Source organism: Neolamprologus brichardi, chromosome 4, assembly GCF_056152115.1.
Source record: "Neolamprologus brichardi isolate AB-2024 chromosome 4, ASM5615211v1, whole genome shotgun sequence".
Classification (NCBI taxonomy): Eukaryota; Metazoa; Chordata; class Actinopteri; order Cichliformes; family Cichlidae; genus Neolamprologus; species Neolamprologus brichardi.
The window spans coordinates 12,017,116-12,045,112 of NC_142107.1; the positions used below are offsets into that span (position 1 = coordinate 12,017,116).

At 42.1% G+C, this 27,997-nt stretch overlaps 2 protein-coding genes across 2 annotated transcripts in view; one reads left to right on the top strand and one right to left on the bottom strand.

Moving 5' to 3' along the window:
- coro7 (coronin 7) overlaps nucleotides 1-27,997 on the bottom strand; it is a 129,486-nt gene that overhangs the window by 49,064 nt on the left and 52,425 nt on the right. The gene's annotated exons all lie outside the window — the stretch shown is intronic.
- On the top strand, nucleotides 522-22,674 carry vasnb (vasorin b). Its single transcript, XM_006791430.3, has 3 exons — nucleotides 522-779; nucleotides 7,143-7,205; nucleotides 18,784-22,674. The coding sequence occupies exons 2-3, from the start codon at nucleotides 7,201-7,203 to the stop codon at nucleotides 20,855-20,857; spliced, it is 2,079 nt and encodes a 692-aa protein (XP_006791493.1). The 5' UTR covers nucleotides 522-779; nucleotides 7,143-7,200; the 3' UTR covers nucleotides 20,858-22,674.

The window sequence follows — 27,997 nt, forward strand, 5'->3', positions numbered from 1 at the left end:
CTAAAACTATAACTTTCTCCACCTTCTGATCATTGCTAATCTATCTGAATATCCATTCAGATTATCCATGACTTTTAACTTTCAAGCTTTCTAATCAAACCTGTTCTGGTCCACTCTATTTTTAATCCTCCCTATTTATCCAGAAGGTTAATTGGGGATCAACTGGTCACTTTGATTGACTGCTCTCACCATTCTCTGAATGCAAGCAAAAACCTGTATCAGTTTGCTTATTTCTTGCAGAGAAAGACACAAACAGTGCTCTGAGGCAAAGTTAATGGTCCCTCAAAGGAAATGCGACTAACTTTTTGTAAAAGTAAATAGTAAGATCAGTAATGTATCTTGCTCAAAACAGGTCACGCAGGTAGGAATTAAGAAATAGTCAGCTGAAAAGAGCCTGGAATTTCTCTCCTTCGCACTCTGCAAAGCTGCAAGGTGAGATGTTTGTTGCTCTCCGCTCAGCGCAGGAGTGCGCCCAACTGCAGCGCGCCTCGCCCCTCCCATTCCTCCGCTTTAAACTCTCCTCTGTGCTCACCAATAAAGCGCTTTTTGTCCAGGGAGTCGGTACTTGAACGCATTCCTTGACGTGGAGGCTGGGGTACCTCTCCAAGGATTTCATGAAGACCGTTCCTTGTAAGTTTCATACGTTCACAGAAAGGTCTCTTTTTGCGAGAGCGCACGCAGGGAAACTACCAGGTTTGGAGTTATATCGGTGAAGTGCTCTTCTTGGATAAAGACACAAGCGCGACTGCGCTTCCAGCTTCACTTTTCCGAAGTTACGGGTAAGAGTTGACTTACTTATACTTACTTATATTTTAAATGGTAGAGTGAATATTGTTTTGTTTTGTGTGTGTTTTAGCTCTAAAACACTTTCTGCATGATCGAGTCCAGCGTAAAGACGCGTGAACACGGATATATTGACAAACGGGGTTAAGTAAATGATAATTTTAAAAACATCTGAATCGACTGACTGTCAGAATAAAATGAATGTATAACAGAAAAAAAAACACTCCAGCTGTTTGTCGGCTTTATTTCCTCTTTTAAGCACAAGCTGACAGTGGTACCGAGTTTTTCTCTCCTGTGACAACTTTCTTAACAAAAACTCACTCAAATAATTCAACAGACTCGTGTCTGCTTTGCAAAAACGCGTTTTGCTTGTAATGTACAGTGCGTTAAACACAACCCTGTTTCTCCTGTAAATGCACAGCAACTAAGTGGAAATCTGAATTTTTTTTTTTTTAATGGGTTATTTGCATAGATGCGCCACTGAGTCATTGGATTCAACAGGTTTATTGGAGATGTGGGCTCCATTAATTCTCCAGACAACAAAACACGAGTTCCTTTATATTTGGAAAGCGCGTAAAAAAAACAAACAAACCAAAAAACAGAAAACGCGAGCGTGTGCGCGGTGCAAAAAGAGCCGGACGGTAATGAGGCGGGCTGGTGTTGGACCGCAGGACGCCGTGCAGCATGCAAGAGCCGTGCCGAATGTCTACACCGCACCGAGCGGTGTCCACCGCAGAGGACAGCTGTTTTTGGAACCACACAAGGGGACGTCCCACAACACCAAGTTCAGCAGGACACGAGCGCTGAAACGGCTCCAATACGCACGCCACTCAAAGTTGCAAATTCAGTACATTTGGTTATTTTAGCATTTGGACGGCCATTGCTTTCAATGTGAAGCACAAACTGTCGAGGAAGTAAGGGCTATGTTTCATAGGAGCAGCATTATGAAGCATGCGCTGATTAAACCTCAGATTTTGAGGAATTCCATAGATTAAAACACAACCATGTTTCATTTGTATAACGCCATAAGCCAGCTGCCAGTAAAAAGCTTACTGAAGCCCCGTTGCAATAGGCTACTAATAATTGAGCTGTCCATCAAATGCTGCTACTGTTATTAAAAGGGATTACATAACTTCATTATTATTTTTAACATTCTGCGCAATTTGACTTTTAGCTGAAGGCATTTCGGTGCAGAGACAGAAAAAATGAAACAGTTGCTCAGATGTGCGGAAAGGTAGAAATCTACTGCAAGTGTGCAGCAGAGCAGTGAGCCATGGGGTCACATTCCTGAAAGATTAAATCTCACAGTGATCAAGCCCACCAATAAACCAGCATCCAATCAAGTGACAGGATCAACAGGTTTAGACCAATCTCAGTGTGTCTGTGTCTGAAAATATGATCTCACCTTTCCACATAATGTGCCAAATTAAACATACTAACGTTGATCTCACCAGCTTTCTTTCATCTGTTTTATTATGTGAATAGTTCCGAATACTCACCTGATCAAAAAAAAAAAAAATCTAATCTAATAAATCACAGTATATCTCATCACTTGAATCCTAAATTCAGTCCTCAGATGAGCATCATTTATAAGGCCCACACAAACAGATGCTGCAAATCACCCGATCCGTCCCAAGGCCAAAAAAGCAGCACAAACTGCCCCAAAAGCCTCACTATTACCACCAAGTGTTTCCTCACAGACTATAATTACACTACAGGAGAAGCTAATGTGTTTCTGACAGTATAAAATAGTTGTAATCCGTTTACATTAGGCCAACAGAAATTGCAGGGCAGCCACAGGAGACCAATTATCCTCCACTAATGTGGAGAACTTTGAGGATAATGTGTGGAAGAGATGGCAACACAACAGCGCAACAGACTGTTTGTGGGCACAGCTTGGAATACTACAGAATGCAGAAGTGTGCTTGAATCTTTTAATATGTTAAGTAAGACTAAAAACATGTAGAGACTTGAAGCTTCATGTTTCAGTGACTGTTAGGCCTAGAAAATAACTTGTTGACACAACCGTCTCAGTGATGAAAGAAGGATGATTACAGGAAGAGATAAACAAGGACGCTGCATCTCTTCTGTGATGTAAAAATTTAAGTCAAAGACTTGCAGTTGTGCACGAGATACATAATAACCTCAGACCGATTATCCGTGCTCCACTTTCCGGGATATTTATTCCCCTTAAGTGTCTGACTGTGGATGGGGAAGCGTGACTAAGGCGACCCCTTTGTTCTAGAATCTAATTTATACAATTAAGCACAGGCCTGCTGTCACACCACTGTGACAGTGATGTTGAAACCACAGGACCCATCAAGATCTGGTTACCAACGTTGTGTCAGCCTGTACCTTTATCTGTTATTTTTATTACTTCTGGGTTATTTTTTTTTCTTTTACAAAATCAAGGCCAGTGTTTCATTATCTGTGCAAAAGAGCTCGAGAGGGAAAGAGCACTGATGTCTAAATCTGCTGCAGATGATGACTGACAGTTGGTGATCTTTAAGTTTTTTGTTTTGAGACGAGACAAAAAGATGAGCTGGATGTCTTACAGTAGCATCTGCTGCCTATAAATCTACTGATTATTATAATGAATAATTCTTTTCTTTCTCCAAACTGTTTAAGAGGGGAAGGATTTCTCTTTTTTTAATGCCAATTAGCAGCAGTGGCTGAATCACCCTTCCCTCTGTATCAGAGGGATTAGAGGGTTAAAAGTCAGGTACGTGAGGCGAGGAGGCCTAGGGAAGGGAAGAGTGGAGAGATATGGGGGGTAGAGGTACAAAAGGAGGACAAGAGCGGGGCAGTTACGCAGCGGGGAGGGAAAGGAGAGTCGACAGGACAGAAAGTTGGAGTAAGTGTGCAAATATGTGTGCGCATGTTTATTTTTCTGGAGAACACGTGAAGCTGGGGTCTCATCACAATTAGCAAGGAGTCTGTGTGAGCAATTCGAGGAGTGCAAATCCTCCTTCCGGGTGCCCCTTTTCAGGTGCTTCTCAGCAGGGGGTGGGGGGATTCTGCTCTCTGGTTGACAACTAAGAGCCGGAGCTCCTCCGTTATAAGAGGCGTCTTAAATAAAACCCCTGGCTTCAAAGGCCTCAGCCTCAAACATCAATGCTGAAGCAGCGGTATGTGGAGGGCAAACCCCAGCCCATACGCCTGCCAAGCTAAATTGAAGAAGAGCTTGCCGATGCATCCAAATGATGCGTTCAGAAGAACCACTTCAAAACCTTGCATAAATAGACGCACACATGCAAAGGGATCTGCGGGCTTTGGAGTGCCCCGGATTGAGTGCAAACCCCAAATAACTGCTGTCCTCCGTGTCCATATGTCCACAGAGACACGCAGGCTCACTAAAGTCATATTTCACAGCTTTTCCCTATCTCTTGTTTGAAATGAACCGCTCATGTGATTAACTGCACTATTTTTTTAACCTTTTCACTTGAGTGGAAAATCTGCAAAGAGGCAAAAAATAAAATCCCCCAAATTCCAGTGGAGTAGAGAGGGAGAGAGAGAGGCCGATGGAGAGTAACAGAGAGAGAGAGAGAGAGAGAGGATGAGAAGGAGGATGCTCGTCCCAAGTCACCACAAATTGCTGCATTTCAGTGAACCTATAAAAAAAGGAGAAACGGCTCTTAATCTAAGGTTGTAATTACTTCTGGCCAGCACTGTAATTAGGAAATGAGCCCTGAACCAGATTTTACTGGGCAAGAGCAAAAGCAAGGGCAAATGCACACGCGCACAGGGCTAAATTATTTGCCGCCAAATTAAAATTTAGGGTATTAATAACAAACTTTGACACAAAGCATTAAGTTTAATGTCAGCTGTTAATGTTTCACTAAGAAGTGCATGTACCTTTGGGTTAGTGTATGTCTGCCAGCAGCTCGGTCACCAAGTGTGTGAGACCATAGAAAGTGGTCACACACATTTTCATGTAAGCGTGTGTCGCTTACAAGGTGACACGTACGCACATAGTTGCTCTCTTTCATCGCACCAGACAGTGCTTTAGTCCGCCGGGTCCCCTTTTCCTTAAGGTCTATTTACACGGCTACCAGCAGACACAGATAGTGTTGTTATCTGGCGCTGTCCATGCTGATAAAGAGCCAGAGGCCTGAGCCTTACTCAGACACATCTGAGCATGCATGCACATATGCCTGAAGACGCTCGTGCATCAGCCTGCATGAACCGAAAGGCAGTTGCGACAGTGACAAATCTGTATCAATGACAAGTCGCGACTTGTCATTGATACAGATTTACCCAAGAAGAAGCTTCCAAGAGTGTCATATTAAATGCCAGCCATCCAAGTAAAAGGCACCTGTTTATTTATTCCACCCAATTCTTTTAGCAGTTTAGCTTGGACTGATGTTCTGAGCTGCAATCTGGTTTATCAAGTTCATATTGAACATTGAGCTAACCAACTGTTTTCAGTTTTATGTGATTACTCCACAACAAAACGGTTCCAGTGTTATTGTCAGGCTGCTCAGCTCCCTCCTGTCGTACGAGAGTTTAAACCAGATGGGAAGGAGAAGAGAGGGAGGGAGAAAGAAAGAGAGAGAAGGAGAAACAGAGGCGACGAGGGTGAGGTGATATTTATGTTGAACAGATGAACACAGAGGAAGGAAGAAAATTACAGTGGAGAGAAAAGCTAAAACGTATCAGTGCTCCCAAAAAAGGAAAGAGGGAGTCAGAGAGAGATTGAATATCAAAGTAAGCCAATAATAGCGAAAAGAGGGAAAATAAGAGGTACAAAGCAGGTTAAAAGATACTACAAATGTTTTGGTAGCATGCAGTCTGCACTAATTAAAGACCGAATGTCTTTGAGACAATAGTGGAAGAGATTGTCTAAGCTATTAAGGGAAACCAAGACCAGGACACTGTTGTTAGCAGTTTAGTCTTTTACAGTCATGTAAGACGTTTAGCGGTAAAAGACAATTTGTATCTATTTTAGGGTGTCTAGTTCCACTTTGAAAGCAAAAACATTTACAGTTCAGCTGAAGGACTGTCTGAGAGCGAGATACAGTGACCTCGGGTAACAGATCCGTGGGTTGGGTCAGCAGAAAGGACTCCCCGTACTTAACTTGGCAGCCACTCATGCAAGAAGCTCAGCCACTGCTGGATTTACCTGTGCGAATGTATGCAAATCACAGGAAAAAAACACCCACTGACCGCACACGTACGTTCACAAAAAAGCTTCTGTGCAGCAGTCCCACAGACAAATAAACACATGGATGCAGAGCGCAGCACGGGCCTCAACACAGGTCAGCGTGCCAAAGCCAGCCCTGCAGTGCAACAGGTTATTTTCAGATATAAACACTACACCCTTGACATGAAGGAAGCATGTGGCTGCTCAGAGATATGCTACACGCAAAGTGAAGTCAGGCTTCAGGAGTCGCACAAGCCAGGTATAACACGTGGTTTTGTAGTCACTCTGTTTTTCGCATCCACAGACTGTGACTCAGAGCTTAGATATATGAAAAATGGCTGCTTAGCGGGAACTTTCTGGAAGAGTCAGGCCGGTTTATGCTCTGTGGACAGATATACAATGCTGTACAGTACACAGAGAAAGAAAAGGCATGCTGTGTTTCTTAGGCAATTATCTCAGAAACCATTTTAGAACAGCATTATATCAATGAAAAAGAAAAAAAAACAACAGTTTGCCAATAGAAAAGAATGTTGAAAGTGCTTTTGGCTAAATGCCTCTCACAAGTAAAACATCCATCAGGCACTCTTTAGGTTTTTCCCCAAACCAACTAATGTTTATGATCCTGTAATCACATTCAGAAAAAACATCTGATACCAGATAATAGTCACAGAAAGCAGCACGAACAGGAACGCATGCACAAATTGTGCTGTGATTATGGCTAATGCAATGTTCACCATTAAGAAAGAAATGAAGAAAGCGCGGTCAGTTTTTGCCAGCTGATATCATAAAATGAAAAGCTGTTCTTTGCTTACAGTGGAAAGCTTAATTTTGCTCTGAAATTGAAATAAAAACCATTTGATTGAATGACAACATGCTGCACAATTCTGCGTACAGTACACAACTGCAGTCTATGGCAGATGGACCGATACAGTCCATCTGTAGCAGGAGATGATGGAGAAAGAGTGGTCAGCCTGCATTCTTCCTCTGGCACTCTATCATTTTCGTGTTGTTGCCACACGGCTCTGCCATTGCTCGGCGTGCTCCCACACTCGGGTGGAATTTACCCAATTAACAGGAAAAAAACTTCCTGTTTCACTTATGTGCTTTTGACAAGGCATGAAAGGGGACTGGATTCCAAATAAGTAGAAAAGAGGCACTCAGAAAAATATTGCAACACCTCTCTGGCTTGTTTTTACAACTCTTGTGTTCCTTACAGGGAAAGAAGACCTGAAGAAGAATAGTGGAACACAACTGAAGAAACGGGAAGCATCTTCATGGGGTGAGTTTTAATTTTATCTGAAAGATGTGGTCATTTTACTTGATACCAAGGTGCAAAGATAGCTTACAAGAAGAAAAAATAGACAGAAAAGTAATGTAGTATTTTTGGCACGGGCTAAATAATACAGCCCTGTGAATATTTGCACCAAGAAACCCAAACGGCACGCAGTTGGCGGTCTTTACCATGTTAACCATAACACTCTGCTCCCTCAATGGGATCCTTTCACACAGCTCTGAGCCTCTTAACAAGACTGGCAGGAGAACAAGAGCGCCTCTCTTAGCACACACGGCATTTAATAGATACAGTGAGGCTGTGTAGCGTTTCAGACAGAAGAAGAAGGAAAGGGGGGAATGGAGGAAGTTTGAAGTTTAGCATGCCGGTCTGGTTGCTGGAGAAAAAGGTAGAATAATGACCCTGTGCTTTCTGAAAACATTTTCTTAGTAACCTACATGGTTTCTGCTGTTTTGGCATTACTTTCAAATCCCCTCAAAGTCTGGTGACACCATCGTGATGATATTCCAACAATAATCTTAAAGTATTGCACAGGGATGAGTTTGCATGAAAAAGAAGAATATCTGTTTTATCATTTAAAAGTTTTTGTCCTGATCAGTGGAGTCACCCCTCTCAGGAAATCCAGAGATAAACAGACAAAAAATGAACACAATCCTGTCGGCATGCAGTCTATCAAAAACAATGAGCGCTAAACTCCAGACTGGCTGTTAGAATAGTCAACCTGCAGCTTTTTAATGTGTTGCTGTATCAAGAGTCTAGTCGGCTTGTCTTGTTTTACTGTCTGGCAGTGCAGGATTCACCTTTACACGCTCCTTCTGACCTCTCATTCTCCATCCAGCCTGTGTTGTGCTAGTTCTCAATGAGCTGTAACAGGAACTGTGTGGGCTTGTAAAGATACACACACACACACACACACACACACACACACAGGATATGGCATAGCCTTGAGCATCTGGACGCACATCGCTACTTTCACTAATTGCCTCCCCCACCTCGTCCATCTCAGGGAAAACAGAGATGAGCCGAGAAGATTGGTGAAACTGAGTTCTTCTCCTGCTGCTTTTGGCTTGTAGAACATGCAGACATTCCTCAGGTCGAGGCTTCGGCTCGCTCGCTGTAAATTATTTGCTATGCAGTCAATGCTTCAGTGTTAAAACACACACTGACTCCATTTCTGCCATGATCCTGAAGTTTTAACATCAATACTGCCTTTGACTGCAGCACACGCTGACATCCTGCATGCTTGTTTTTCCTGCCTTTTTCTTAAGCATTTACTGTAACACTACACACGTCTAGCCACACCTACACGCTCTTCAATACGAAGTAAAATATGGGTGTACGCACATAACGGGGGGCTGAATTCAAGCCAAATGTCTGGGTGTGAGCAGTCTCTGCTGGCTCTGTGCTTTGAACGTCCAGAAATGCCACAAGTCAGTGCACTCTTGACACCGTGGCAAGAGTCACTTAATATTGTTAATATTTTTACCTAAAAGCAAACATGTAAGAGCAAACAAAGGTGTTCCGGGATATTTATATACCGTGACTCAACCATACGTATAGCCAGATCACACACACGTGTGAGCAAACACTTACACAGGTAAGCATTGTTCCCTATGTTACAGGTCAGCTCAGGAATCTGCTTGACTCACTTAATGACTAGCATGAACGACTGTGTCGATGAGAACAAGTAAACTGCTCTCAATGTAGACAAATTGCTACAATAACAAAGAACCATTTATGTCTTCTCTCTTTTACTGAATGTTGGGTCTTCTCTGGCTTTGACTAACCGAACACAGACCTACAAAAACACACATCTTTTATACCAAATGCAAAGATCTGGGTCATAAATCACACTCTAATTTGAATGTGAACCATCCACTGGTTTCTACTTATTTCTCTTTGACATACAAATGAGATCAGCTGATTTATTTTCACATTATAAGAGGTATACTGTACACTGATATTGATGGCCTTCTATACAATCTATCATTTAAGATAGATTGCAGCATTCGGCAGAAATGTATCCTGAATTGTGCATACTGACACCCTCTAGGGAAAAGCAGGCTAAAGGCTCACTTATTTACTCCTCCTCTGCTGTCATTACCCTCCTCGTCTCCCCTCCTTCATCTTGTTTAAGTGTTAGGAAACGCACACCTGCTGTGGGCAGCCTGCTGAGTTGTGGGTCACTGTTGATGTCTTAATAGACTGTTGCTGAATGAGGTCTTTACAGTCTCTAACATGGCAGAGCTCACCTGTTTAATCAGCTGTTGGCACAGGTAGCGTAGCATGTCAGTGTGGTGATAAAATGCTGGCTCACAGCATCCTATTGTGTATCCGTGGATTTTTTAAAATTTAATTTCCAGACATTGCAGTGGAGATTATGAAGTAATAATTGAGATGTAATGCATTATATTTAAGGAATGATATTGAATGGGGGGGCTGGTTCTCTAGCAAATTATGAAAAGGATTACATAGTTAATGAAATCAGATTTCCAAGAGACCAGTTTGAATACCCTTAAAAAATACTGGGTGTAATTTCTTAATAAACAAGTCACAGGGCACCTGAGGCTACGGAGGAAAGGCATGTCAACCTTGGGGGTTGGGAAAACTGTGCCGCCTGACTGTTGATTTGGCAGCCAGGCTCCCCAGCGCTGGCGCGGTGCCGACACAGGCAGCAGTTTCACAATAAATTCCTTTGTGACATCGTAATCAGCACCGACGATCTCCAGTTCACATTTATCTTGTGTGTGTGGCACATGTCTAAGTTTTTTGTTTTTGTTTGTTTTAAAGGAAAAGACTGCAGGGAAGAATAACTAGAAAAATAACAAACGGTAACTTGTGGAAAAGGTAGGGGTGTGGGGTTAGGGCCCAGAAAAACAGGTATGGTGCCTGCCTCCGAGTGATGTTTCTGATACAGAAGAAAAAGCAGTTCAGCTGCACTACTGCCACTATCTTTACATAACAAAGAATTAATAATACTGACAAGTGAACGTGATTCAATCTGCCACTCACTCGACAGCAGAGACTACCAAATCAGCGGCTTAGCTCAAAGCTAAAATAGACAATTTATCAGTAATTCACTCGGCTCTTTTCCCATCGCCTCTCTCATTTTCTATATTGTCATAGTTGAGCAGTTAGAGAAGGCAAACTCCCTTTTAAGATGTAGCTTAAATACCAAATAAGACCTGTTATCTCTTTGCCCTCTGTACATCTCATTGAGAGAAATGTCCTTTAGTGCTCATCTTGTTGTATTATTGCAGACAGGTGAAAGATGTGTTGACACAGTCAAATGATAAAACTGTCATGTGCTGATCAGGTGTGAGTTTAAATGTATATTTCCAAGTCTGCATGCTGAACGTAGTCTAAATCCTAAACTGCATTTTTATTAAAGAAGCTGATATTTACCTGTCAGCACTACTGCTCCCCTTAAGCTTCTGTTTACCATCTCCATTACTTTAGCCCGGAGCTCTCGTTTGTCTAATGAGCACGTAGGCTGCTACATAGCAGCCATGAGGCCTCCCAAGGCTGTTGTGGCAAGTGGAGAAGACATGCCTACATCAGATTCCAGTTGTGTTCCTGTCAGCGACATGAACAAACCTGAGGGAAGCAAAAGGGGCAAACAGAGGGGCAAGTAGAGTGCGGGGCGCAAAAATCACAAGGCTGAGACGGGGAATTTCAGAGATATTTGTGTGACGTGTTAAACAAGAGCACCTTCTGTTATAATGCTGTATTTGTGTGTGTGTGTGTGTGTGTGTGTGTGTGTGTGTGTGTGTGTGTGTGTGTGGCAGGGGGGGGGGGGGGGTTAGAGTAAATACTCAGATAAACAGCAGCAGCTACAACGGTTCAAACAATAAGAAGAAAGATGACACAGACAGGCGGATGGATAATATACGAGCGCTTACTCCGTCAGTACGTGTGGCATTGTTTGTCTAACAAGGATTGCCAGCCTGTCAGTCAGTCTGACCTGGAGGCACTCACAATCCTGCTTTGTGCCTGAGTCATACAAACAGGATAAAGATGAAAACAGTGTCAACAGCTGTACACAAAGTAGGGTCCATACCCTGATCTTTTAATAAAAGCAAAGCTTAAGAGTGGTTTATGTTAATTCTGGCCTATGCTTTAGTTTCCTGGTAAGTCTCCTTTAAAGTGATTTGTACTATGGAAAAAAAATGCAGGCTGGCTGGTTTCAGGTAGATAAAGGTCATAGTGGCCAGGGGACAAACTAGCATTTGTCATACCGGAGTCAAATGAATGCTACTGAAGCAGACAGAGTGTCAAAGTGTGCACATTATTTTAGGCTCACTGATAGAACAGGTCCATCCAGTCGCTTTAAACCGCAAAACTTAACACACATGCAACACAGACGCACCGTCCTGTTATGTCAGGTGTTTTGAGGACTGTCAATAGAAGTCATTCTGAATCACCGCCTGCTGTCAGTCACAGCTTGCTTTGGGTGTTTCTACCACACACTCCACAGATGTGTGGACAACCGCAAACAGGGTCAGCGTGCCAGAAAGCACAATGAAGTTTTGATTCTGGCTAGAGGCGTGGTTAGTCATGCACAGGATATGAAGGCGCAAGCCCAGACTTGGAGAAAGTCCAGTTTTTTGTGACACGAGGATGTCATATTTACTGTTTCCTGGTGATTTAGTACTCTTGGACTCAGGCAGTGACTTCTTCAGTGGTGTGGTTTGCTGTTGTGTCTGACTGAAAAGACCAAGGGAGCAAGAAACACTGCAGGAGTAAACACCAAGGAGAAATAACAAAACAGATCAAAGCACAGGTTGTCGTTGGTGAACTGAAATCTGCTGTATCTGTGTAATGTGAGTATCACATGGTGAAGATATCAGATAGATGCGTATGTGAGACCTCTGACTGTCTGTCTGTCCCCAAAGGTCACAGGGCAGGGTGCGCTGATGAGAGACTGGCGTCAAAGTCGAGACAAAACAAGTGGACCCTGTGTCTGAGACACAGAATAAGAAGATAATAGAAGACACAGCCTCAGTCAGTGCATCCTGTGTCTCCTCTCATGTGAGCTTTTATGAAAACAAAATTGGGTCTAGCATCTACTACACCATCAGTCATATCCTATAGCAATAAAACAAAAGGAAATGGCCCACATTTCCTTTTGGAACTCGTAGTAGCTGACCTCTATGCTCTAAAGCTCAGAGGAGGCACAACTAGACTGCACACATGCCACTGCAGAGATCCAGCTCGTCTGGTTTTGGCTGCCTGGCTGCCCACCTCTGTTTGTTTCCTTTCCCCTCTCGCCTCCTCTTAGGTAGGAGTGCGCAGCCGGCAAAGGCTGGAAGTTTGGCGCAGGTAACAACATTTACTCAGACACACTCCTGAGGTTTTGGGTTTCATGTTTCCCTGGAGGAGGAGAGAAAACACCTGTTGTGAAGATGAGGACTTGTAAGGCTCAGGTAGACACGGATGTAACTGGAGCTGGGTGTGTACCTGTGTCGAACAAGGCCTTTTATCTATGCAGTCTGGGCCAGAGTTACAACAGACAACAACAGAATAGCAAGAGAAGTGGAAACAGAGCCTGACCTCTGACCGCCAGGAGACACTCTATGCTTCATTGGCTCATTGGTTTTATTGTTCCATGGACTGATGCTATCTGACCAGATGAATGGAAGAAATACTGTTTGGCTTTCAGACTCTTCTGTGCTAGCATTTGTCTTTATTTATATAGCATCTTTAGTTTTCTTTCTTCTGCCACTGGAGTCAGTGGCGGGCCACTATTATTCTCATTTTCAGCTTCACACATTCTCATTGTTGGACTCTGCTAGAATAGCTTTGCATGATTCATAGATGAAAATAATCTGTAATTATCTTATACTGACCCTTGTAGCCATGTGTAATATAACCTAAAAAATGTAATGGTTTGTAAATGACAGAAAATAGGCTTGAAGTTGGTGTCGTGTTTATGCACAAATTTTTTTGCCTATATATCAAGGATGCTGCAGTGAGTATAAATTTATCCTACCAGTGCTTAGAGCCCTGGTTTTAACATAATTTGATCTGAAGTTGCCACACCACCTAAGCCCTGCTGAACTGGCCACGCTGGCCTCCTCAGTCTCCCTTGCAGCTGTATTTTGCAACTTCATTCTTAGCACATTAAGACAGATGTGTTACACCGAAATGCAAAATGTAACTACTCAAACACAGAGCTGCCACACAGCGCTGAAGATATACACAGTTTTATGTGAGTGTTACTATTCTACTACCCTCCCATTCACCCCTGGACTGTATATTATTGCTCTCTTTCAAGTTCTCCAGCTGCAGGCTCTAATTATTGCCTCACATTGTCGTAATATGCAGGCACGTTTTGACCTATAAATCCGAAGATGAAAAGAGCCGCTTTAACACCGATATTGAAGCGGCTAGTTGAGATATAAATCACAGTATGGAACGCTTAAAGTGTAGAAAGTTGAGAAAAGTGCATCATTGGTCTGTTATTAGGAGGCGGACCAACTACAACCTGACTGTTTATGAACACATCAGCCCCATCATTCAACACTAGCAGAAGCAGATGTACAATGGGTGAGTTAATTCCCCTTTTTCTTGTGGTAAGGCTGAAATCAGTAGGAAGCTTTGTTTGTAAAACTGCTACAGAGCCTAACCCCCTCCGTACCACTACAAAGCACAGCAGTGATACTGTGGCTTCAAGAGGAGTATTACCAGTGACAAACTCAGTAAAACGATCATTCTTCTCTTGTTTCACATTCCCCTCCCTTCCGCCTGGCATGTTTGTTTTCTGTCTTCTTGATTGACCTTGATGTAAGTGCTGCATTAGCAGAGCATATTTTGGAATGTGATCTGTCTTTTTAACAAAGTTACGACTGGCTTCACTTAGATTTTAACGCAGCTGAGCCTTGATCTTAAGAGACACCTAATCCTTTCTTGCCTCGTTACAATTTTACCATTATTTGTGCTGACAGCACACAATGATGAAAGAAAACAGCCAATGGCTTTTGTGTAAGCAGAAAATCTTGCTATCCTGTTATGATGCTAAAACCTCTGAGCATCCCTTCACTGAGCGTTGATGACATCAAGTGCTGCGCTCCTTGTGCCACCGTAAAAATGTGTTTTCTTATCTACCATAATTCAACAGGTACAACCAGCATCAAAGTGACAAACAAAAAAACGTGTTGGGTCATAAACAAATATTTCCTGCATTTCATGCGTTCTGGCAGTCTTGCGTTAACATAGCTGACATTGTTTGAATTCATACTTAAGCTTTGTGTTTCTGGTGTCTGAACAGATGTTTTCATGTCTCTCCAGAGCTACATTACATGCAATCTTGTCACCAACAAATATTCTACATAAGTGTTTTTTTTCCCCTTTCAGCTTCATTTCTAATTATCTCTTGACCCCTTTGTCACGTTGATGGATAGCCCCACATTATTGTAGATAACATCCATCTGGGACACAGCTGACAGTGGAAAGGGACAAGAACATGAGTGTGTTTGGAGTGTGTGGGCTTTTGCCTTCTCATAGATGGAAAAGCTGCAAAATCAGAGAGGGAAAAGATTGACACTGGAAAGGATTATCATGTATGACTAGTATGAATTTGAGTATGAACCAGCTATAATAAGTTAGCTCAGCTTGTAGAAATAGTAAATAGTATATTAGGGCACCGCAGAGCCAGCAGACCTGTGCATACCTACGTAGATGATACTCTAATGTGCATACCACAGGCATTGTTTCCTTAAAAGATAAGGAACTTTTTTATTGGAAGCCTACGCTCTGCATTGAGCAGCCTTATCCTCTTACAGTAACTTGGCATGTTGCTCTCTGACCCGGCTTGCCAAATTATGCACAATGACGTGTGACCAGCCTACACTCATACACACCACAACTTTCTTGTTGCCTTCATTACCCCTCAGTGTTGGCCTTCGGCTCTAAAGATAAAAACTCTTGACACTCATCCAGCCAGGATTTAATTGTTGAAGCCCACTTCAAAGCCAGGCCTTATTCACCCTGGTGCCCCTGCTGACAGAAACCCACTCTTGTCTTCACTGCTGCTTGTGTTTTCTTTTCTTCCTTATCTTGAAAAGAAAGAAAAACCTGGATAAGAAGTGAGAGGGGGAGAGGGGAAAATGCTTTTGTTCCTTCCGTTGATTTTTCTTTCTAAGGCTCTAAGGCAATGCTTTCCCCACTATTATTACGCAAAGATGTTCCCAAAGTCTGTTTTTTCTTTTGTGTGTGTGTGTGTGTGTGCTTACTGTTTCAGGCTCTTGGGTGATACTGTGTATTAATCAGCCAACATGTCTTCTTCTAGTATGGACCAGAAACCTGAACTCATGCATAAAAAAACCCCCACAGAAGTAAGCACGATTATTGCATGACAGACAGACAAGGTCACATTAATTCAATCCATTGTCGGTTCATAAACCTAAAATAAGCTTTCTTACTTTTTCAAACTCACCGTCTGTCTGTCTCAGAAATATCTCAAATGCACAGGGGAGAGAAAAGGAAATTACAACTCAAGGAGAGAGAAAGAAGGCTAAAAGGGAGGGGGGAGGGCCATTCCTCAAAATTTTAATCTGTCTTTCAGCCCTCCACCTCCACTCACAGGAGGCAGTCAGTACCAGAGCATATTGGATCAATGCTGCACTGACGCCACAACTGCACCTTATCTTAACCTCTGATCTGCATAAGCCACACATTTGAAGGGAAAGAAAGCAGGCAAATCTAAACTATCAAGCTACAGTTTATCTGTGATCTGGCTATATTCGCTGGGTAAATTCTTCCCCATCCACCTCCACCACAGTTTCTCCTCCATTGGGTTATCAGATGTGCCTGGCCCACTTTGGAATGAGGCACGCTCAAATAAACACGTTGCCCCGGGGAGCTATGGTAGAATCGCCACGATGAGTTTCTAAGAAAAATATTCACAGTTTTATCTGCATAGCTTACTCTTCTCTCAAAGCTGCCTTGATGTTGTTGTATATTCTGGCAGCGGACCCCTCTACCCGTGTCTGGCACTGATATATTGTAACAAAATGAAGTTCCGCTATGTCCAGAAGGAATAAGAACATTTTTTGGACAACTTCTAACACTCAATATACTTTTTCTACATTTTGAAGAAGGTTAAAATAACGTATGTGTACCCTCTCTGATACACACGCCTGAAACTAAAATGCAGCACCCCTGCACAGTGACGCTATGAAAACCTGAAACCATCTGCATGCATTCCATCTGTTGTTTGATTCTCCCCATCCTCTTTATCTCCTGTTTATCTTCCCAAATCCTTTTATTTTTCCTTGCTCTACACACATATGCAGCACAGCAGATACACTTTCTTTTCCCCCTTTTTCATCAATGCATCCATAATTTCTGAGCCTGGTCTCAAAAAATGAGTCTCCAAGACTATGTCTGGCCTTTGGAGTTGTGCCTCAAGTATTTGTTAAGCAGAATATGAATTTCTGAACAGGTGAAAATAAACTGTACATATCACCTGTTTAAGTGAGTGTGTGTATTTAGTCATAGCCGCCAGCAAGCTTATGTCATGATTGCTTTCAGCACGAGATTTTCCAACACAGAAGGCGTCTAACTTTCTGCATGGCTGACAAAGCTGGACACTGTTTCTATCCTGTTAGCAGGTGCAGACTCTAAAAACACGCTAGCTGTTTTGCTTAATAAACCTGTAAGGTTTGAGCAGGTTCATGTCATTAACATTTGGCTGAACAGAACAATAGTTCTGCCTTGTTGGAAAGAGTTGGCAGTGGGAGCTCAAGCCTATGCCATAGTTGCTTTTAGTTTATACACTGGAGAAGGAAAATAAGAGATGGGGAACTCTTTCCAAGGAGGTTGCAATTTCAAGGAGGAGCGGAAAGAAAAGTATGCCAAAAGGGAAGGAAAATAAATGCCATAGCTGTGGTGTGATGAGATGATACTCGCCCTTCCTCTGGCTCACTGATGCAGCTGCCTTGATCTCCACTCCAAGTTCAGACATTGGATACAATGACTTTTTTTGTGCATGTTTTATTAAAAGGTGAAAAGAAAGACCAGAGCATGATATTAAAAAGTTCTTAAATTTTACATCTACTCTTTTGTCACAGTAACATTTACCGGGCCTAAAACGTATACTTTGTATTAATGAAACAGCAAAAAATGGCTAATGATGCCTACTGCATGAGTCAATTAAGGAAAACAACAACAACACTTGATTTTAAACCCTGTATTTAATCATAAATAGGACAAAGACAACAAATGCTGAACCTGTACCAGAGATTATGAAATTTTTATACTATTTATTTAATTTAAAGGAGATATTTTTCACATATTAACATGTAAGTGTGTAAAAAAAGAAAAGAAAAAGAATAGAATCAAAAAATAAAACACACAATAATTTATTTGGCTATTTTGGTGAAATGAGGAGTGACCCCAGTTAAGCAGTGTAAGAACAGTGTTTGTGTAGTGCAAATAACAACTGCATCATTTAAAGCCCTAAAACACACTTTTTCAAGTAACTAAAATTAAATAGTGATATTAAATAAAGTTGACTGCTAAAATCATCAAAGGTGGATAGTGTTGCCTCTTTGTCCAAGGCTGTCTGACTTCTCTATTTCCATTCAGTCCTCTCTGCCTCTTCACATCCCTCTTCTCCTTTGAGTTCTTTCAAGCACTGTGTTGACACTTCCAGTGTATTTGTTTTAAGGCCTGGGCTCAAGTGAAATGGCTTTGAATCACTGTAATATATTTTATTAATGTTCTACTCTCATCAGCAGCAGAACTCCTCCTTCAAACCCAGTTGGAGACGTTTATTAGACATATATAACTAGCTGGCAGGCTGTGTATCAACAACACGGGAAGTGTGAGTCATTTACATCTATGGCCAATTCTTCACAAGCGGGTGTAGCATGGCATACATTATACACAGAGACACACAAAGGTGACATGGTTATATTAAACTGAAGATACTCCGGCATGGATTTAATTGTTCAGAGGACATTTGTCTGTTTCACTGGCTCTTGAGAAACAGAGAAACACACTTTGTTGCAGACAAATAGCGTGTGGTTGACAGGCTTCAGTGCCAGTCATTAGCATAGGGAGGACTGTTAACTTTAATCCCACAGAGTGTACGGTGCTGTGTTGGCAGTCTAGATCCAAATTTAAAACTGTGAGATCACTGCATATATCTTGCTGCACAGACTATTACATAGGCAATGTCTTTTAGCCAGAAAAGTGTGGCAGGGTGCCATTATGTCAGCTTTTCACAGAGTATGGCATCAGGCTCGAGACTGAGGTCATGGACACAGCCCTATTGTTTGACCACCTTTGATCACTGGCTGCGCATAGTTAAAGCCTTTGATAGTAATCTGGCTTCATGAAATTCAGTAAAGAGCACGCTGTGAATCAATAACTCACTCAAGCCTATTTGGAAAATCTCTGTTGTTCTACATGCCCTTAAATGTATCTGACTGATGACAAAGGCCATAAAATGTTTATATACTGCTGTTGTATCCTATTTACCGGTCAGTATTTATTCTTTATTACTATGAATGTTTATACAGTTGACTAATAGGGTTTTTTTTATGTTATCTTGTTTCAGGCTGAGCATGGAGAGAGTCAGCACCATGAAGATCTTTCACATTCCTGTGATCCCCTTTGTGTTTCTCCTCATCCTTCCTGATGGCATCTTTTCTAGCGAATGCCCAGTAGGTTGCAGCTGTTCTTCAGGATCCATTTTTTGTTTCCAAAGACGTTCCTCTACCATGCCAAAGGGAGTGGACCCATTCACAAAAAGCCTCTACCTGTTTTCCAATGGGATTGAAGGCTTGACAGCTGAGGACTTTAATGGACTACAGAACCTGAACATGCTGGATCTCAGTCAAAATAAACTAACCCATCTTCCCAATCAGGTGTTTGAACCTCTGATTTCTTTGCGAAACCTGGACTTGTCATCCAACCAGATCACTCACATTTCAGAGGAATGCTTCCACGGTATGAAACTGCTTGAGCGTCTTTATTTATATAGTAATCACATCAAGACTATCCACCCTGCAGCCTTTAATGGCTTGGAGCACCTAATTGAACTAAAACTGCAGGGGAACCAGTTGACATCCCTTCCAACCCTCTCAATGTCTCATCTGCTGTTGCTGGACCTTCGCTTTAATACTTTACCCACTTTGGGTCCTTCAGACCTTCAGACCCCAAACCTCGAGTCACTCAAATTGGGAGGTGTGGGGCTTACCAGTCTGAATGAGGAGCTCATAACTGGTCTGAAGAATCTCCATGAATTGGACATCTCAGAAAACAAACTCGAGTCTTTTCCCTCAGTGCTTAAAGAGACCCCAGGGCTGATTCACCTTAGCCTGGCTGGAAACCCAATGGGTCCTGTTAAGGTTCAGGACCTGCAGAACCTTGGGGAGCTGCAGGAGTTGGACATAAGCAGCCTCAGTCTGCAGGGCCTCCCTGAAGAGTTCTCCCAGCTATTCCCCCACCTCAGAAAGCTCACACTTGCACAAAATCCCTTCAACTGCCTCTGCAACTTAGCATGGTTCCCGAGATGGCTCAGAACCCAGAGCATCACCCTTGAGAAAACAGAGGAGACCCGCTGCCATTTCCCACCTATCAATGCTGGAAAGGTATTAGAAAGACTGGATCATAGAGATTTTGGCTGTCCTACCACAACCACTGTCACCACTAGTACTGTAAAAACAACTACCACCCAGCCTGCTCTAGTCACTACCTTCCCAACAACTACTAAGGTAATTCCCGCTCCTCGGGCCAGTGACAACCCCACTGAAAAAGAAGGTGATTCTCCGGACCCCCCTGTTCCTGCGTCCCCCAGTAGCAGCATAAACCCAGACGAGGAGAATTTCTGTCCCTCTCACAACTGTCTGAATGGGGGTACTTGTCATTTGGACCAACGCGGTGAGGTAATGTGCACCTGTCCACCTGGTACCTCTGGCATGTACTGTGAAATCCAAAACCATCACCCACCTTCACCACCTGTTGCAGAACCCCACATACCAACTGTCACTGCAGACACACTCGACATCAGCTTGCGTGAGATAACCGGAACTTCTGTCCTCCTGGACTTTCATCGCTACACTGAAAAGCAGCCTAACATCCATGGAATCCGTTTAACCTACCGCAATCTCTCCGGACCAGATCGCAGACAAATTCAATTCAATCTCCCTCCTACCTTGCTGGAGTACACACTTAATGGCCTGAATCCTAACTCCACCTACATGGTGTGTGCCAGTCCATTAAGGTCCCCCAATGTCATAGACAGCGTCTGCACCGAGGTCCATACAGCCCCTCGAATCCTTAGAGGCACTATTCCACTGGTTGAGGATCCAAAGCTAACCAAAATGCTGGCCCCTGCAATTGTGATCCTGCTACTTCTTATACTGATAGCAGTAGCAGTGGGAGTGGTATGCTATCTTCGCAGGAAGAGGACCAAGGGCAACCTAGACCTTGACTGTGATCCCTCCCAGCTAGAGTTGGATGGAGTTAAAGCTGGCTTAGACAATGGGCCCCTGCCTCAAAAGCAGTTGCAACTTATGATCCCAGAACCTGCTGTTCAGAGTGGAAATCAGGAATATGAGGTTTTACTACTACAGGACCACTGTATGTCAAATAACAACATATCTTTACATAAGCCTTCCTGCTTTTGACAACTGCCTTTTTTACTACTCTAATCCCAATGAGGATTTTTAAAATGTTCAACTTTGCCCTCCTAAGTAAAAAAAAACAAAAAGAAAAAAAGAGCAGCTACTGCCGTTGTGAAAGTGGAGAACAAAGTGTCAGCTGACCAACCAGGAAACAGGAAGATGGACATATATTGAACTTCCTGGTTATTTCGTTGTCTAAGCAGACGTTAAACAAGTTCAGAATTTGCTTTTGGACTTCAAAAAGCATAAAATGTGCTTCTCACTCCATTTAAAGGCTGCATATTTGCTTGAATGCAGTCAGGCCCCATGGTGTGATATGATGCTGGAACTCGTGTTTTTTTTGTCATTGACTGAAAACAGGGTTAAGAGACAGAATCACCTCATGCTCTCCTTTATCTGTCCATAAAGGGGTGTGGACTAAAATGGGGCTGTGCTGCCTTTCCCGATCACACCAGCCCAACTAAAACAGTCAGCAATTTTTTTTGCTGAGTGTAACTCATCAGTACTACCCCACAACGGGATCAGTGCTTGCTTGCTGTGAATGACCTTTAAGACACTAAATGAAGTTGTGCAAAGAAAAAACTGATGCCTTTATTGTTTTATCTGGCTCTAAGACTTTGTTATGTATGTTTGTCATGCTTTTTTTTTTATATATATCTGTGTCTATTTTTTTTTTTTAAATTGTGCAACATTGTGACTGTTAACAGCCCTCAGCACCCTCCTCCCCACCTCTTGTGACTAACAGACAAAACAGCAGATTAAAATCTTTGAAGATTAAAACTCATTGGTACCAGTAAAGTCAATCAAAGAGCTTTGCCCCCAGAATATCAGACAGTCTAAGTAGGTGTGAGTCTGGACAGAGTCGAGACTAAATCCCCCTTCTCCATACTGGAGCCCTCAGCCTGCTTTGCCACCACAAAGAGAAGAGGTAAGCAGGATTAGAAAAAGTACAGAGGGGAGCAGTTGACATACCCCCCTCTGTTTCACAGGTAATTACAGTAAAACACTTGACAATACGCAGCAAAACTTTGGATACCTTATTTATGGTTTATAGTCACCGTTTTATCCCTCAACCAAAATACACTTAAAACATACTAACTGGCCTGGCTGACAAAAAGTAAAGCACACAGTGGATGTGTATTGTGTTTCCCTTGATTAAAAAATAGCCTGCATGTAACGCTATGCACAATTTCTCTTTGGCAAGCAGGATCCCAGTTTTGCTCATTCGTACTAAATGAGACTATGAACAGGCACAAGCCAGAATGCAGCTAACAGAGTGTTTATATTGTTGTGAGACTAGCAGAGATCCACTGCATGACTGCTATTATTACAGACAGGTCAGTAAGCTCCAAAGCAAATTAATGAGAGGTGCATGAGGGGGTGGAGGTGCGTGTATGTGTGGATGCGTATGTGTGTGTGTGTATGTGTGTGTGCAGATCTCTCATCATCAGCGATAATGCAAGTACATGTTCTGTCTTGCACAAACACCTGTATCAGTTAACCCCTTTATGTGCCCACATGCCTGCGGAGGTACTTAAGCAACTCCACTTAAAGGCAAACACACCAAAGACACCTCTGTGAATGTCTGTAAAGTTACCTACAGTATTTCCAGTGTACAGCTAACAACTCTATGCTAACGTAAGCGACTGGAGAACCCACGATCATGTGATAAAACTGGAATATTTTTTTCTGTAAAATAGAAAACATTGAAGATCACCACAAGTATTTTCGATGTGATTGTTAATTTTTCCCTGTTTACTTTGGGAAACCCTTTGCTATTATGTGTTGTTTATTTTTTACTCTGTGAACATCTTTGTACAAGTGGAAAAAGTGATATCATTAAATGAATATCCAAAAATACAAATCATCCTTTTTGTATTTCTTTCTATACATTTTTGCTGGTGTTTATTATTCTTAATGGTCTATAGCTGCCTTAACATTTACAATCAGTCTATGCCACCTTATTGGCAAACAACACTTGGCGTGTGCCTGCCAACCTTTTGTTGCCATTGTCATTCACCAATCATATTCCTAGCTATATGGCCACTAGTATTATTAAATTAAAAGAAGCTCTGTTTGTTTTATTATCACACTTTTGCTTCAGTCTGAACACAAGTAGAGTGGCTACAGCAATACAAACACCACAAAGTGCCACTCCTCATACCCATAGAGCACCATTGGGAATAGGTGGAACAGGAAAGCTATGCTATAATGTAAACACAGAGCAATATAGATGGCAACATAGTGAATCTATGGCACAAAAGATTTAATGCAGTTCTAAAGGCAAAAGGCAGTAAAACCTAGTATTAAGACGTACCTAATAAAATGGCTGGTGATCACAGACATATTATGTATGTTCAGCCTCAGTCACACAGACCTAGAGACCTATCAGAGACCCCCTATAGCAACCACTGGTCACAACCTGTTGGTGAGTGGTTGCGGGCTGTTGCTAGGTGATATGGTCACATAGAGGAGATCATTCGTCCTCAAAGTAAAGGTTGCGCTCAGAGTGAGGCACAACCTTACTGGTTTGTATTTCACATTTTCAAGTTTAAGTACAGCTTGGTGTGTGTTTGCGAGTCAAGTCGGTGAATACTGTACATTCCTAGTACAGCGTTCTGGCAACAAACAAGGCGACTGCAAGGAGTTTTTTTGTGCAGCACCCTCTTTGTTACCAATTTCACCAGACATCAACTACTTCGAACTGAACTGGAAAAACGTGTTTTTCATCATTCAGTTTTGGCAATATCTTTGAGATCTTTCACTCTAGTCTACATGTCAAAGCGTCGTTGAACAAGATACTGAACTCTGAGTCCATTTACTATTTAGAGATAAACTGACTTCAAGGTCAGACGTTTGAAGAAGCTCTCTCTGTTATGTCTTTGGTAGAGCATTTGTTTCGGGTTAAAAACTAGATTGGGTAATAAGGTGAATCCTGCTTTTTTTTTTTTACTTAATAAATTTAGTTTCTGTTCATTCTTGATCTTTAAGGTATGTTCTATGGTTTTTGCTTGCCTACATTTTATCTTGCAAGGTAATCTTTAAGCTGAGCCTGATGTTTCCTTGAACATAAAACAATGATTCCCATTCTCTTCCTCATAATGAGAATTATAGCCTATTCATATGACACCATTATCGGATTGGTACCGAGTACTGGCAGATATCTCAAACCAGGGTATCTGTATCGGATGGTAAGTGGAAAAACATTGACCGTGCAACCCCTTCTACAAACTATTGAATTCTTTCTGCTGAATCCAGCCATAATCCACTACCCAAAACAAACGTTTATAACTGTTTAATGTCTTTCAGTGCACGAGAGGTCTTGGAATTCTTCCTTGCCAGCAGTGTGCTGAAGGCAAAATGGAAATAAAGATTATGATTGAAAACAGGCAAAGGAAGGTAATAAATGGATTTAACCATTATGACTGACTCACTAAATAAGTAAGCGTTGTTTGCTAACCCGTACAATAAACAGAACTGCCCACCCATGTGTTTTATAGGTAGGATGTTGGTATGGGGATTGATGCAGGATGCAAGCACACACCCCCATACCCACAAACAAAAGCACACTGGCCCATAGCTGAGAGCGGTTGGTCCCACGCTAACAACACAAACACATAAAACAGCACCACTCCTGTCATGCAGGCACTATTATATCAATTTGCTCAGATGGCACAAACTTCCTGGTGGAAAAAAACAGAGGAAATAATGCAGGAACCTAGAGGTTAGTGGGTTTTAACTGTTTTTTGTCCTTTTAAAGCAGTTTTAGCCACCATGTTTTTTTGAGGTTTTCAATATTTATCCAAGCTTCTATAGACACATATTTTTTTAAGGTGTAAAGGGACTTACCGTCTTTTATACGAATAATTATTACTGTATATGTGCAAGCTGCAGTGACTCAAGGTTTGAGAATAGGATATGTAAGTAAATAGGAAGAGGTGGAACAAAGGAAGTTTCTGTGTGTGGGTTCTCTCCTTTCCTACTGTAGAACAGTTCCTCTTTTTTCCCCCTGGCTTTAAAGGAAATCTGGTTCCTGGACAAGAGCCAGTTTTGACACTCACTCAGCCCGCCCTGCTCAGTGGTCCCTACTGCAGTTTTGTAATTTCAAGAGACTCTTTTCACACACACACACACACACACGCACACACGCACACACACGCACACACACACACACACACACACACACACACACACACACACACACACACACACACACACACACACTCTCTACATTAAGTTAGCTTTTTCCCCTCTTCTATTCCTTTTCTTGGCCTTTCTTTTCCCCGCATTCCCTATTTTTTCTTTCTAATTAGTTTCCACATTCAGGGTTAAGAAGAGGCAGCCAATGACAAAGTGTTGGAGCACGGGGTCATGTGGCTGCAGGCAGCATTTGCCTTCCCTCGGCACTTTACAATCTTTAATTCAATTGACCTTTTCGGTCGTTTCTCTCCTCTCTCTCTGCCGCTCAGTTTTCAATTTTCCAAATATCCCCATTGCCCACACGACACATCTGACCTCCCAGTAACCTCAAACCATCTCTCGGACATCAGTCTAGATTATTTACAGTCAGCAGTTGAGGAAATGAAATTATTGACAAAAATCATAAGATGAAGCATTCAGCCCATTATAACCAGCAAAGAAAAAGCAGATAAATAGCTGACTGATATCTTCAGTATAAGAACATCTATACTGGTGCAAAGGTTACTGCTTTAGTAATGTTCATCAGCACACACAAACTGTGTTTTTTCATTATCAGAGGAGAGAGATTCGTAGTATTGCTGAGCTGTATTTCGTTCCTTGTGATGCTGGTGTGTGGTACAAAATAAAATTGTGGCAGAAGAGAGTAAAAGAGCAAAGGGGGAAAAGAAAAGCTGAGCAGGGAAAACACACGACCACTTTGTTTTTGGATCCAGGTTCTCCAGCTCTAGTTTTTTGGCTCTCTGCACGCTTCTTCTCCTGCCCCACATTCCACATTTCCCTCCTCTAAATCTTCCTGAAAAGTACTAATAACAGATGAAGGCTGGTGTGCCACTGGTTCCTCTCATGCCATACTACTGTTCCAGCAGATGGCCTAGCTGCTGCTCTGACAAAAAAAAAAAAAAAAGCAATGAGGAGAGAAAGAAGGGAAAGTCAGAAAGAAAGAAAAACAGGAAAAGAAAGCAAAGGAAGAATTTGACTTTGGTTACTTCTTGGCAAAATACATCAGCAGGCACACATGTGATTCATTTCACGTGCAGTTCGGTGAATTATTAGAAATAAAAACAAATGGCAGCCTGATTTCCCGAGTACAGATATTTCTGTCCATGCTAGGCTTGTCATTTGCGTCTCTTTCAGTCATCATCTCACCCTCACAGGAGAGCGCTCACTGATCCTCCATATCATTTCTACAGTGGATGGACAATGCAAGCTGGCAGTTAATGTACAACAGAGGCAAACGGGGGCTCTACATTGATTTTAAATATGGATTTACATATAGCAAAACCCTGGGGCCACGTTCATGTCTTCGGGCCCCCAGATGTACATTTGGTTGCAAGCATTTTAACTCTTAATTTGTCAATGGAAAGAATAGTACTTTTTCACATTCACATGTTCGTTTGACCTCAGATCTCAGTCACGTGATCATAAGAGAGGGAAAAATCTATGTTCCCCAAACAATAGCAAGCAGCTGCTGGTGCTGCTGTTCAATCGAAACGTTCTCAACTCAACTATTCAAGTTGTTGTGACAAGTGTGAAATTAAATAAACTTTTCCTTTATTAATTTTCTTCATTATTGCTTCATTCAGGCATTTTACGTTGCTCTGACGTTTGGCAGACAAGATTTCTGTGTGGTTTTTCACAAGCTAGCAAGGTGTCTAAAGACTTGAAGAAAAATCTAAACAGAAATGAGAAAACCAGAAATGAGGAGTGATGAGCCAGCGAGTGCTGCAATATAAAAAGCAGAGGATGGAAAGAATTAGAGGAAATTAAAGAGGTGGAGCACTGATGAAATGCGAGGGGAGGGGGTCTGCTGTTTCTGGCTGAGTCCAAGCAAGGCCACAAGCACTGATAAGTTTATCCGTCTTTGGAAATCGACTGATGCGGGGTATGAGAAGCTGAAGTTGTGGAGGTGTTGAGTGTGTGCATGTGTGTTTCTCTGTGCCCAACAGTCAGCAGGGAGCACCTAAAAAGTACCGCCTATCACCCTTGGAAAGCAACCCAAGTGTGGTTCTCATTTGAAAGGAATGGAGGGATGGAGGCTGGGGGGATTTTATTTATTTACAAAAACATAAGCAAATGAGTAATATGGTATTAATGAGATGAGGTTGTAGCAGATGGCGAGGAGGTCATAGAGGGTGAAAAGGGTGCAGGAGGTCTTAAATAGTTGTAAACACTAAATTCAATTACTGTAGATGAAACTCATGCAAGGAAGCAGTTTTTTGGGCCTCCCTTTGTTAAAAATATAACTAGCTATAACCATCATGGCACTAAGCTCTAATTAATTAATAGCACAAGTTCTCAAGCTGTAAGGTTACTAACCTCACATGCCCCTTTTAAGAAAAGCTGTGATGAAAAATGATAGTCCAAAACTCCAGTGCCTCAACACTGACAGCTGAAATCTGACAAGGCGAGTGACATTAAATGGCCCTCTTGATTATTTATTTAGTTGAACTGTCTGTTGTGCTGTTAATACTCTTACAAAGCACTTAGCTTTGCAAAGAGACTCTTGTTTCTAAGATCGCACAAAGTTACTGAAACTCTCATTTAGTCACAAAAAGGAGGCAAAAAATGCATTGTGGTGAAAGTGGGGGTCACCAGTGGGAGAGGATCTTCTGCCTGTTTGGCCAAATCTGCAGTGGTGATTTAAAAAAATTTACTTGTGTGTTTCACGAGAAGTACAGCTTCACTGACTGAGTATAAGAAACATATGGTACAAACAAAAAAGACTTAAACGTCAGATGAGGCTGAAATAGTAATTTAACAATTGTTTGTGATGTGTTTTGTGTTTTTTTTAAAGTGCAGGTCAAGTAAGCATTTGCTACGTCAAACATACTCACAGTCTCCGCTGTTGGAAAACTGCACATGTGGCTAAATATTGGGGAAATTGGCCAAAATGCCATAAAAACTAATTTAAAGCTTTCAAATCACAATGTAAATATTTAATAA